The sequence below is a fragment of the Macrobrachium nipponense genome, chromosome 13 (genome assembly GCF_015104395.2).
Source record: "Macrobrachium nipponense isolate FS-2020 chromosome 13, ASM1510439v2, whole genome shotgun sequence".
Taxonomy (NCBI): Eukaryota; Metazoa; Arthropoda; class Malacostraca; order Decapoda; family Palaemonidae; genus Macrobrachium; species Macrobrachium nipponense.
Window position 1 is genome coordinate 87967698 of NC_087206.1, and position 13018 is coordinate 87980715.

A 13018-nucleotide genomic window follows, 5' to 3' on the forward strand; every position below is an offset into this window, starting at 1 on the left:
CTGCATATCTTGATCCTGCTACAACATAGAAGTTGGGTCAAAAGGATGGCATTTGGATGAAAGTAAATAATGGGTATGCTTGGAAAAAATGACATTTGTATGATAAAATAATGTTTTACGTATACTTACCTGGTAGTTACATATAGCTATAGTCTTTGACGTCACAGCAGAATTTCAAAACTTGCGGTAGCGCTAGTTGATAGGTCAGGTGATCCCTTCCCCCCTACCCCCTACCGGGGTATTAGGAACTATTCCAGCTAAGCTCAGATTTTTTATGCCTACCTGTCCACAGAGGGGAGGTGGGTGGGCTTTTGTTATGTAACTACCAAGTAAGTATACGTAAAACATTATTTTATCAAAAGGATGGCATTTGGATGAAAGTAAATAATGGGTATGCTTGGAAAAAATGACATTTGTATGATAAAATAATGTTTTACGTATACTTACCTGGTAGTTACATATAGCTATAGTCTTTGACGTCACAGCAGAATTTCAAAACTTGCGGTAGCGCTAGTTGATAGGTCAGGTGATCCCTTCCCCCCCACCCCCTACCGGGGTATTAGGAACTATTCCAGCTAAGCTCAGATTTTTTATGCCTACCTGTCCACAGAGGGGAGGTGGGTGGGCTTTTGTTATGTAACTACCAAGTAAGTATACGTAAAACATTATTTTATCAAAAGGATGGCATTTGGATGAAAGTAAATAATGGGTATGCTTGGAAAAAATGACATTTGTATGATACAATAATGTTTTACATATACTTACCTGGTAGTTACATATAGCTATAGTCTTTGACGTCACAGCAGAAATTTCAAACTTGGCTGGGTTAGCGGCTAGTTGGAATAGGTCGGTGATTCCCTTCCCCCCAACTCCCCTACCGGGGTATAAATAGGGAAACTATTTCCAGCTAACGCTCAAGATTTTTTATGCCTACCTGTCCACAGAGGGGAGGTGGGTGGGCTTTTGTTATGTAACTACCAAGTAAGTATACGTAAAACATTATTTTATCATAAAAATGTCATTTTTACGTATACAACTTACCTGGTAGTTACATATAGCTGATTGGCACCTTTAGTGACAGCTAACTGCTTAACCCTTAAACCCCGAAGCAGTATTTTAAAAATCGTCCCGTATCCCGGCGGCATTCGCGAGTGAGAGCCGAAGCAGAAAAAAAATTTTTTTTCAAAAAATAAAAGCACGCTTAGTTTTCAAGATTAAGAGTTAATTTTTGGCTCATTTTTTTGTCATTGCCAGAAGTTTAGTATGCAACCATCAGAAATGAAAAAAAAAATGATTATCATATATAAATATTGGGATATATGACAGCGCAAAAAAAATTTTCATATATAATTGTATACAAATCGCGCCATGAGCAAAACGGTTAAGGGGGCCGGCCGGCCGGCTAATGCCGTTTTTTAACGACAGGACTTCGACATTCATACCACTTAATAAGGTGACTTGGGACATCTCCAAACCGCATATAATTTTCGCCTCTGACCTTCGGTTTTGTGACGCCAGGGCGATTTATCCCGAAAATAACCACTTTTCAAATTATATCTCCTCCCTTGATATTTAATATTAAGACCTGGGATTACTACCATATATAGACCTGATGTAGACCTCCAATCAAATGGAGAGTTTTTTTTCTAAAAGTCATTTTTTTTGCTAGATATGAATTTTTCAATATGGTAAAAAAATAAACCCTATAAATCACGAGAAAATAATGTATAAAAAAAAGACGAAACAAAAATTGGAAAAAAGGGCTCTATTTGATTGTTCTATAATGTCATTCTGAGTTATATACCAAATTCCAATGTTATAGCTTTAAAACTAAGTGAGAAGATAGATTTTGAAGGTCAATAAGTATAGTTTTGAGATACGGGCGTTCAAAGTTTTCCTTCGTATTTCTATAAAGACATAATAAATAATGATTATTATGAATGTATATTTCTTTTTTGTGTATTAATAAACCAAAACTATTTTATTTATCATAATTTAATCATAAATGATGATCCCTTTGCTCATATATCGTAGCCTGGGGCACTGCTTGAGGCAAGATGGGGCACTCCTTCCTACGTAACCCCCTCTCTCCCCTTCACTAACTCGGCTTATTACAGCGAATTTTCTTCTTCTGTATGTTAGCGAGATGTTTTCCTTGTATTTTCCTCTTTGGCATGATGACATTCTTGCCGAAACAAAGATAAACAAACATAAATGCAAGAGAATGTCACAGGTGAAACTCGAAGATGTACTCTCTTTTTACAAAGACAATTTAATAAATCATGATTATTATGAATTTCATAGTCCATTTTGGGTATTAAAAAACCAAAACTATGTTATTTATCATAAATGAAGATCTCTTTGCTCAAAGATCGTAGCCTTGGGCATAGTGTGACGTGTGCTGTCAGGCAAGAAGGGGGCGTTACTAAGCAACCCTCCCCTCCCTCTTCACTAACTACGCGTATATTATGATATTCTGTAATAATGCTTGAGCGATTTTTCTTTGTCTGTATGTTAGCGAGATGTTTTCCTTGTCTTTTCCTCATTGGCATGATGAACTTCTTGCCAAAACATACATAAACATACGTGAAAGCAAGCGAAAGTCACGAGGTGAAACTCGAACGTGTAATCTACTTGAAGTCTATGGTCGCACTGATTCATGGTTGAACCAGATACTCGCTTCTGCGAGCCACGAAATCTCTACAGATGCCATTTCTCACAATTTCTTTGCCAATAATTATCAAAATTTACGATAACAGAAGAAATATTGCATTTTCTTGTACGGATGAATGTTTTAGGCTTATTGAGTTATGTTTACTAATTACCTTGTAACTACGAAAGTAAGAGGAATTTTGACGAAATATTTCGTATACGTATTCTCAATTGCCATATGAAGCTCCATGAATTTTTTCATGACTTTGCATTTTTCGCCCTATACCACTGTATATAGTGGTTCCGGCCGGCCCCCTTAAAGCTAACGAGTTAATTATTTTTTGTTGTATTGTACACTAAATTGCAATCATTTGGTATATAACACATTGTAAAACGATCAAGGCAACACAGAGAAAATATCACAAAATGATGCATAAATTTGTAACGCGCGGACATAAAAAAAAAGATGTTTTCAAAAATTCACCATAAATCAAAATATTGTGCTAGAGACTTCCCGTTTGTTGCAAAATGAAGGTAATTGATTGCATATTACTAGACTGTAAGTGTTGTAGCTAACAATTGCAGTTTTTTACCATTTCGGTCGAGTTAAAGTTGACCGAAGGACGAATTTTTTCTATTTATCGTTATTTATATGAAAATATTTCAAAACTGATAAAAGCTACAACCATGGGTTGTTTCTTATATTCTACATGAAATTGCGCACATTTTCATATATAAAACCTCATGTAACGGCTAATTTAAAATGGTGTAAACATTACGATAATCGGACGAAAAAATTTATGATTTTTTCGGAAGAGTTACTGCGCGGACGTAAGGAAAAAGTTTTTTTTCATAAATTCACCATAAATCGAAATATTGTGATAAAGACTTCCAATTTGTTGCAAAATAAAGGTAAATATTTAGCTTACAATTGCGTTTTTTTACCATTTCGGTCGAGTCAAAGTTGACCGAAGGTTGAATTTTGCCACGTATCGTTATTTATATGAAAATATTTCAAAACTGATAAAAGCTACAACCATGGGTTGTTTATTGTTGTATTCTACATGAAATTGCGCACATTTTCATATATAAAACTTTATGTAACGGCTAATTTAAAATGGTGCAAACATTACGACAATCGGACGAAAAAATTTCTGATTTTTTTTCGGAAGAGTTACCGCGCGGACGTAAGGAATGTTTTTTTTTTCATAAATTCACCATAAATCAAAATACTGTGCTAGAGACTTCCAATTTGTTGCAAAATAAAAGTAAAGAGTTTTAGCTTACAATTGCGTTTTTTGACCATTTCGGTCAAGTCAAAGTTGACCAAATTTTGAAATTTTGGCACTTATCGTTATTTATATGAAAATATTTCAAAACTGATAAAAGCTACAACCATGGGTTGATTTTTGTTGTATTCTACATGAAATTGCACACATTTCCATATATAAAACTTTATGTAACGACTAATTTAAAATGGTGCAAACATTACGATAATCGGACGAAAAAATTTATGATTTTTTCGGAAGAGTTACCGCAAGGATGTAAGGAAAAAGTTTTTTTATAAATTCACCATAAATCGAAATATTGTGCTAGAGACTTCCAATTTGTTGCAAATTGAAGGTAAATAATTTAATATTACTAGAATATAAGATTTTTAGCTTACAATTGTGTTTTTCGACCATTTCGGTAGAGTCAAAGTTGACCAAAGGTTGAAATTTTGGCACTTATCATTATTTATATGAAAATATTTCAAAACTGATAAAAGCTACAACCATGAGTAGTTTTTTGTTGTATTCTACATGGAATTGCGCACATTTTCATATATAATACTCCATGTAACGGCTAATATAAAATGGTGCAAAAATTATGTCAAAGTGACAAAATAATTTCTGCGATGTGTCGCTGATACTTTTTAGTGCGAGGAGAAAGAAATTCGCGCTTGCGCGCCTGGGTAACGATTGTGAACAAAACAATGCCTTGATCCGTGACCCCCCAGCATCCCCCAAGGCGCGTAAGTTTCGCCTAGTAGGCCTATAACTATTTTTCCGGGAATTAAAAAAAAAAAAATTTTATATCGACGCATATACGTCCAATCGGCACCCAACAGACAATTTATATCGACGTTTAATATGTCCAATCGGCGTTAAAGGGTTAACTGATTGAATAAGAAGACTGAAATAGTTCCTTACCTACTAAGGTAGCCGATTTAGCGATTACTGCCTCTGTAATCCGCTAACCTTAGAGCAACAGCGGGGTGTATGGACCTGGTCGCTGGTTGCTTACAGGAGTGCATGTCGACTAGGGCGTGACCTGTATGCGACACGACATCCATAATGCCCCTTCTCTGGGCGCAGTACCACAACGAAGAAATAACGAGGGATCACCTAACCCCAGACGATTAAAAACTAACCTTAAAACACACTTCATCTTTACCCTAATTTAACTGTGTGGGAATCTGATAAATTATGGTTAGTGGACTGTAAATTTAATAGTCAGAGACTATAGCTATATGTAACTACCAGGTAAGTTGTATACGTTAAAATTTTGTTTTTAAAAATTATTGTACATTTGTTTCACCACAAACCTATTACTTTAGCACTGCATGTACAGTAAGTAACAAGCCTGTTCAAGATAAGCTATACAGCAATACCTATAAATGTGAAGACTCATAAACTACATATATAAGGCAAATCATGTAGTCTTCAAACAAGACTGCAATCAGCACTGAATAAGAAATAGAACCACACAAAATACAAAAAGAAACTCAAAATACAAAAAGAATGATAAACAAATTAGCTCAGTAACCTCCAACAGGAAAATTACCTTGAATAATGAAAAGGAACAGGAATTTACTTTTGAACTCTTATACAAATTTTTGTGCAGGATTATGTCATGATATATAGAGAAATCTGTACAATACATGAATAAACTATGTTACAGCAATGGGCTCATGGCGAGACATATTTACTTTAAATAATCATCCTGTGGCAGGATCACAAGCTGATAAAACAAGCGAGCAAAATCCCCCCCACATAAAGTTAACCAATCCAACTGCCAAACTCACCCTCAGTCACACTTTCCTCTTTACACTACGGAATACACACAGGACAATTGACCTACCTACACACAGAACAAAAAAACAGAAACACATGTACTCACCCAACTCCAGATACTCAGGGCTATGCTGTGCTGTCTGCTGGTCGAGGTCACTGAGACACTTAAAAACAACAGAGACAACAACCAAGAACCACAACCCCACAACACAACAATAACACAACATCCAAGGACCACAACTCAACAACACAGCAAACCAACAAAGAACACAATCACAACTCAACAACAAACAAGGAATACAACCACAATAAAAGACCACTGCACAAACAATCACTAACACAAAAAACAACACAAAAAGGCAACACAAACACCCACTAACAACACCAAGGAACCACAACAGCTCACCAACAACAACCCTCAACAACTCACAACCACACCAAGAAACCACAACAGCCTCCAACAACTACAACAACAACCACCCTCAACCACAACTCACATATAACCCAACAAGAACTTACAAGCACAACAAATCCAACAGCACAGGCACAACAACTCTAAAGCAAACAATATCAACTTAACAACAACTAAACAACATATCAATAAAACACAAAACTTAGCTGACTTTCAATGCCTTCAATAGACTGCTGCCAACACTACTGACTGTCACAGGCTCTAACCCAAGACAGACTCAAAATTCTGATCCTGACAACTAACTCCAACTGCACCAGCAGACAACCCAGAACTCACAACAGCCAATTCAATCGTTAACCATCCATCCACCAATTACGCTCTCTCTCTCTCTCTCTCTCTCTCTCTCTCTCTCTCTCTCTCTCTCAAGGATGTTGTCAAATGGAACTCCTCCATAATCCCACCAGTAAGTCTATCTCTTTTTAATTGCATGAATTTTGCAACTTCTATAAAACTAACTGATCAAGTCTTTTTGCCATACATATATACTCATAACATAGCATTTAATGAGTTTTCATCTAGGTCTTACTATGACTTTTATCTGTGTGATTTTTTAATAACATTCACAGTTCACTGTACGTACTGTCTCTCAAAAATTCACAAATGAGAGAGACCATAAAGATGGTATAATTTTCAAGTGCTGTCGTTGGTCAGATACAGACAATTCAGTCTCTAATAACCTCCCTGTTTAAACAACTTCATTATTGCTAAAATATGTGCAAAAGTATACAAAGGAAGATCATACAGCAACAATAGTCTCATAACATTCTAAATAGCAAGGAAAAACTATGTTAATTGCCGATCTTAATGCTAATTCCACTAAAAAATTACAGCTAATATTTTCAAAACACTTACTGTTGGTGGAATGAATGCATACACAAGAAGTGCACAGATGGAAGTTCTAATTCATTATTACATATATTGCATTTTGTCGCTGTAAACTGTATGGCTCTGGAAAAATAGAATGTACAATTAAGTACCATACAGTCAGAGAATATCCAATTTGATGCATCAATTTTATATAGCATTTGAATTCTATGAACATTTTATAAAGGAAAAGACAATCTATCCCTACTTTATGGAATTATGAAGAGCTAGTTACTGTATTCATTTCATAAAACCATGATCTATGCCTTACGTGGTTCTAATGTTATTGATAGTCTCCTTCATTTTGGATGTCTCCTGGACGTACTCTTCAGCACGCAATGCTTCTTCAGCGAGTGTTGTAGAATGAGTACTCACCACTCTTAACAGGTATTCTCGTACGTGGCCCAGCGTAATGTGTGGAGAAGTAGCTAGCTGATCAACAACCTCAAGTGGTGGAAGCAGACAATGCTCCTCTGAAGGAAAAACTTACAGTAAGAAAACGCTTGAAAATTGAACAAGTACACAAATACTGTAAATGAAAAAACAGAGACTACTAAAAAATAATTATACAGGATTGATGAAAACACATTCTGGTATGAGGGATTAAGAACTTTTACTGTGAAGTCTGGCTAAACTAAAAAATATAATATTGTATCTTTTGATGTATAATTGCTAAGATCAAAACGAATCACCCACACTCAAGCCCTTGATGCCAAACTGTAAACTGGAGAACCGAAGGTTATTTTCGTCGTACAGTATACCATCAGACATTTTGTCAATAGAAGCTCAATAACTTTAGATAACAAAATGGAGTTATAGAAATTAAGTGGCAACTGGCAAAGAATGAACATGCAAAAATTTAGCTAGTGAAGCACCATTACCAACTTTCAAATATGCACATAAACAATTTCCTTTTGCTAACCTGCAATCAATAACAAGCAACTTAGGAGCTAAGCAGTGATCCCCACAACAGGAATGTTTCCCTCTTGGCAAGCACATAAAAGCTGATCTTTACTCTCCATCATGTAAACTATCAAAGTAAGAACAAGGACATGTGAAAATAATTAGCCTAAGCTTGCTTCCTAAACAGCCCCCTTGATGGTTATTCTACATCTTTCCCAACAACAGTGCAAAAGTAGTCTCCCAACCTCAAGGGAAAGTTACTGAGCTGTAGTAGTCCATTGCTCTTCACTAAAGAGATGCCAACATTTTCACCATTATCAATTTTTCCTTTTGTATCCTGAATTAACAAATTGTATCACAGATGGTTAAGCTAAAAGGACCAAAGAAGGCCTGACTGCCAAACAAAATTGGTAGCCAAGTTCACAGCAAAGGAGCATCCCAAGAGTCACTTAGCCGAGCCGCAATAGCAGATAAGTACGTATGTTACTGCTGCTGCCATGGAGAAACCGAGTCACAGACTACACAAAAATGTTAGTCAAATTAATTCAAGCAAAAGTTCTGATAGTTTTTAAATCCCTGTATTACAGGGCAGTCATCTCCATATTATGAGCCTGACAATTAGATAAAAGAGAGCCAACTTCTATATATAGTATCCCCTGTTGCTCAGGGGCTAAAACCTTCAAAAGCTTAGAATCCACATTCTTTTTCTTTCTCTTGTGGGATCTGCATGTTATGCAACAAACATAATATAGACATATAAGCAAATAAAACTAACCAATTTTATCCAGGCATGTCATAAGATGTTGTGGATCTGGAGGTAGGAGAGATGAAGGCGAGGTCAGTAACTTCAAAGCAGAACACCAAAGTGTTGATTTATCTGTAGATTTTTTCACACATAGATTCAGCATGTTCTCTACATCCCCTCGTTCTGCATACCAAGCTATGAGCTCCTCATACCTGTAGTAGTAATGTTATATACTGAAAACACTTAAGCAGACAAAGCTAAATGCAATATAACTATAGCTGACCTTTAAAACTGCAATAATAACCAACTGCACTGAAAAGACAAATAGTAAGAAATTTCTAAAAACATTTGGCAAGACAATTAAGTTAGAATAAAAAAAATGATATTGTTAAGATACAATAAAGTTTTATACATACTTACCTGGCAGATATATACTTAGCTATAGACTCCGTCGTCCCGACAGAATTCAAAACTCGCGGCACACGCTACCGGTAGGTCAGGTGATCTACCATTCCCGCCGCTGGGTGGCGGAATCCCGACCATTCCCGTTTTCTGAGCCAGATTTTCTCTTACACCTGTCTCCTGAGGGGAGGCTGGGTAGGCCCTTAATCGTATATATCTGCCAGGTAAGTATGTATAAAACTTTATTGTATCTTAACAATATCATTTTTATACATGCAACTTACCCGGCAGATATATACTTAGCTGATTGACACCCTTGGTGGAGGGCGAGAGACAGCTATATATATATATAAAAAAAAAAAAAAAAATTTAATAACGGGAAAACAACAATTGTTGTAGGATATCAATCCTTGGTTCTTACCTGTTTGGGCTGAAGACTTCATGATTACTGTCATTTAGTCTGCATGCCTCAAGAGCTTCAGTGAGGTAAACCACCTATGACCGAACAGCCCTTCTGGATCATGTCAATGGGGGCTAGCCCGCTTACGCGACAGAACCTGCATGGATCGTACCAATGGGGCTTACCCGCTTACATGGCAGAGCCTGACCTGTATCTTATCAATGGGGGCTAGCCCTCTTACATGACAGAGCTTTAGGCTTTACATAATGCACAACGAGGAGACCAAAAGTTAATCCCGACCACCTGACCTTCCTAACCATGTTAAATCTAAGAACTGAAAAGGGTTATTCCTATACCCTCTTTCAGTCAACCATAAAAACCAAACACCATAATGTTAAAATTACATAACCTAACTAATTAGGATTAACCTCAGCTCCTCCTCCCAGCACTAAATCCGCGGACACATATGCTCCCAGTGAAAAGCACTTCTCATAACTAACTCTCACATCCCTTAGATAATGAGAGGCGAACACTGAGTTACACTTCCAATACGTGGATTCAATTAGATTTTGAAGGACCACGTTTTATGAAAAGCCATTGAGGTTGCTATGGCCCTCACTTCGTGTGCTTTTACCCTGAGGAGTTTAAATTGTTCTTCACCACATTTAAGATGCGCTTCCTTAATAATGTCTTTAATGAAAAACGTAAGGGCGTTTTTTGATATTGGCCTTGTAGGATCCTTGACCGAACACCAAAGACTTTCCTGCGTACCTCCCAAAAGAGACTTTCTTTGTAAATAAAATTTTAGCGCTCTTACTGGACAAAGGGTCTTCTCCTTTTCTTCCCCCGTAAGAGAAGAGAGTGCCTTCACTTCGAAGCTTCTAGGCCACGGTTTTGATGGGTTTTCGTTCTTGGCTAAGAAGAGAGGCTTAAAAGAGCAAATTGCAGCCTCCTTCTTAAACCCCACTCTGCCCTCTAACGCTTGAAGTTCACTCACCCTTTTTGCCGTGGCTAAGGCGAACAGGAATAGAGACTTCCTCGTCAAATCTCTAAAAGAAGAATTATTGGAAGGTACGAATCTTTCAGACATCAGATAATGCAGCACTATATCCAAGTTCCAACTGGGATTTTTATTATTCTGACTTTTTGAGGTCTCGAAAGACCTAATAAGGTCATGTAGATCCTTATTGTCCGACACATCCAGACCCCTATGCCTAAACACCAAGGCCAGCATACTTCTATACCCCTTGATCGTAGATACAGCTAGGCCACACTTTCTTCTAAGGTAAAGAAGAAAATTTGCAATGTCGGTTATAGAGGTACTGGAAGAGGATAGCTCATGCGTCCTGCACCATCTTCTAAACACTTCCCACTTCGACTGGTACACCCGTAATGTGGATGGTCTCCTGGCTCTTGCGATTGCTTTTGAAGCTTCGCGAGAAAACCCCCTTGCTCTAACGAGTCCTTCGATAGTCTGAAGGCAGTCAGACTTAGAGCGGGGAGGTTTTTGTGATACCTGTCGAAGTGGGGTTGTTTGAGAAGATCGCTCCTTAGTGGGAGCGATCTGGGAAGATCCACTATCCACTCCAGCAACTCTGTCACCCAATCTAGGGCTGGCCAAAAGGGAGCGATCAAAGTTAATTTCGTTCCCTCTGAGGAGGCAAACTTTCTTATTACTTCCCCTACCAGTTTGAAGGGGGGAAAAGCGTACCCGTCTATTCCCTTCCAATCCATGAGGAGGCCGTCTATCGCTATTGCTCTTGGATCTGCGATGGGGGAGCAATAATTCTCCAACCTCTTGTTCCAGTTGGTTGCGAACAAGTCTACGTTTGGCCTTCCCCATAACCCCCATAACTGATCGCACACTTGAGGGTTGAGAGTCCATTCGGTGGGGAGCACTTGGTTTCTTCTGCTTAGCAGATCCGCTCGAACATTTCTCTCTCCCTGAATAAATCTCGTTAGAAGAGAGATCTGCTTCTCTTGCGCCCAAAGCAACAATCCCTCGCTGTCTCGTAAAGGGAAAATGAATGAGTTCCCCCTTGCTTCCTGATATATGCTAGGGCTGTCGTGTTGTCGGAATTGACCTGAATGATCGATCCCCTAATATCTGTTCCTGAAAGTGCAAGAGAGCTAGGTGAATGGCTTTCAGTTCCTTTTTGTTTATGTGCCAGGACACCTGAGCTCCTTCCCAGGTTCCCGACACTTCTTGCGAATCCAACGTTGCTCCCCACCCTACGTCCGATGCGTCTGCAAACAACGCTCGGAGAGGGCTCTTTATGTGCAAGGATATTCCTTGACCGAGTTTCTTCGGGTCTAACCACCACCGAAGATCTTGTTTGACCTTGTCCGTTATCCTGAATGACTCTTCGAGGTCCTGGGAACTTTGATCCCAGTTCTCCTTCAGATAATACTGAAGGGGTCTTAGGTGCAGTCTCCTAGGGAAACGAACTGCTCCAACGAGGAAATGGTTCCCAGCAAACTCATCCACTCCCTCGCGGAACAATGCTCTTTCCCTAGAAATCCTGACACCTTTGTAAGGCAGCGCTCTATTCTCTCTGTTGATGGAGACGCTAGAAAACCCCGAGAATCCATCCGAATCCCCAGATAAACTATGTTCTGCTGGGGATCCAGCTGGGACTTCTCGAGGTTGACTAGGAGTCCCAATGACTGCGTCATCTTTAATGTTACCGAAAGGTCCTCCAGACACTGTTGCTTCGACTTTGCTCGTATTAGCCAGTCGTCCAAATACATCGAGATTCTGATCCCTTCTAAATGTAGCCAATGCGCCACATTCCTTAGGATACCCGTGAAGACTTGCGGGGCTGTCGAAAGTCCGAAGCAAAGCGCTCGAAATTGAAACACTCTTCCCTGTGACATGAATCTTAGGTATTTCCTGGATGCCGGATGAATTGGCACATGGAAATATGCATCTTGAAGGTCCAGGGATACCATCCAGTCCCCTGGACGAAGAGCAGAAAGTACAGAGGAAGAGGTCTCCATCGAGAACTTCTTCTTTATCACAAAGACGTTCAGCGCACTTACGTCCAAAACCGGCCTCCACCCGCCCGAGGCTTTTGGTACCAGGAATAGACGGTTGTAGAAACCTGGTGAATGGAGATCTTGAACCGGTTCTATTGCCCTTTTCTGCAACATAAGTTCTACTGCTTGCAGGAGAGCTTGACTCTTGACAGGATCCTTGTATCTCGCTGTTAACTCCCTTGGAGTTCTTGTTAAGGGAGGATATTCCCTGAAGGGGATGAGGTATCCTCTCTCGAGGATCGAGAGGGTCCAGCTGTCCGCCCCTCTCTTCGCCCAGACTCTGGCAAAGTTCGACAGTCTGGCGCCTACCGCTATCTGGAGGACTTCTTCTTCATTTTGCCTTCCCTGCAGGTCTCCTGGAAGGTCTTCCTCTGGTATCCGGTCTTCTACCTCTAAAAGGGGTTCTTGAGGAGGAAGAGGCTCCTCGAAAGGGCTGCTGAAGAGGTGCTTTATCCTTCTTTTGAAAAGGAACAGCAGGCTTGAAC

At 39.0% G+C, this 13018-nt stretch overlaps 1 protein-coding gene across 4 annotated transcripts in view; it reads right to left on the minus strand.

Annotated features, from left to right (window-relative positions):
- The window catches only part of LOC135225172 (vacuolar protein sorting-associated protein 11 homolog), a 230146-nt gene that overhangs the window by 121795 nt on the left and 95333 nt on the right, over nucleotides 1-13018 (minus strand). For all 4 annotated transcript variants that reach the window (XR_010316924.1, XM_064264426.1, XM_064264424.1 and 1 more), the window contains exons 15-17: nucleotides 8723-8904; nucleotides 7316-7517; nucleotides 7033-7128 (exon numbers count right to left, since the gene is read on the minus strand). Coding sequence is in view for 3 of the 4 variants with exons in the window: in XM_064264426.1 (XP_064120496.1) it covers nucleotides 7033-7128; nucleotides 7316-7517; nucleotides 8723-8904 (480 nt within the window). In the remaining variant the exon portion in view is untranslated. The remainder of the gene's footprint in view (nucleotides 1-7032; nucleotides 7129-7315; nucleotides 7518-8722; nucleotides 8905-13018) is intronic.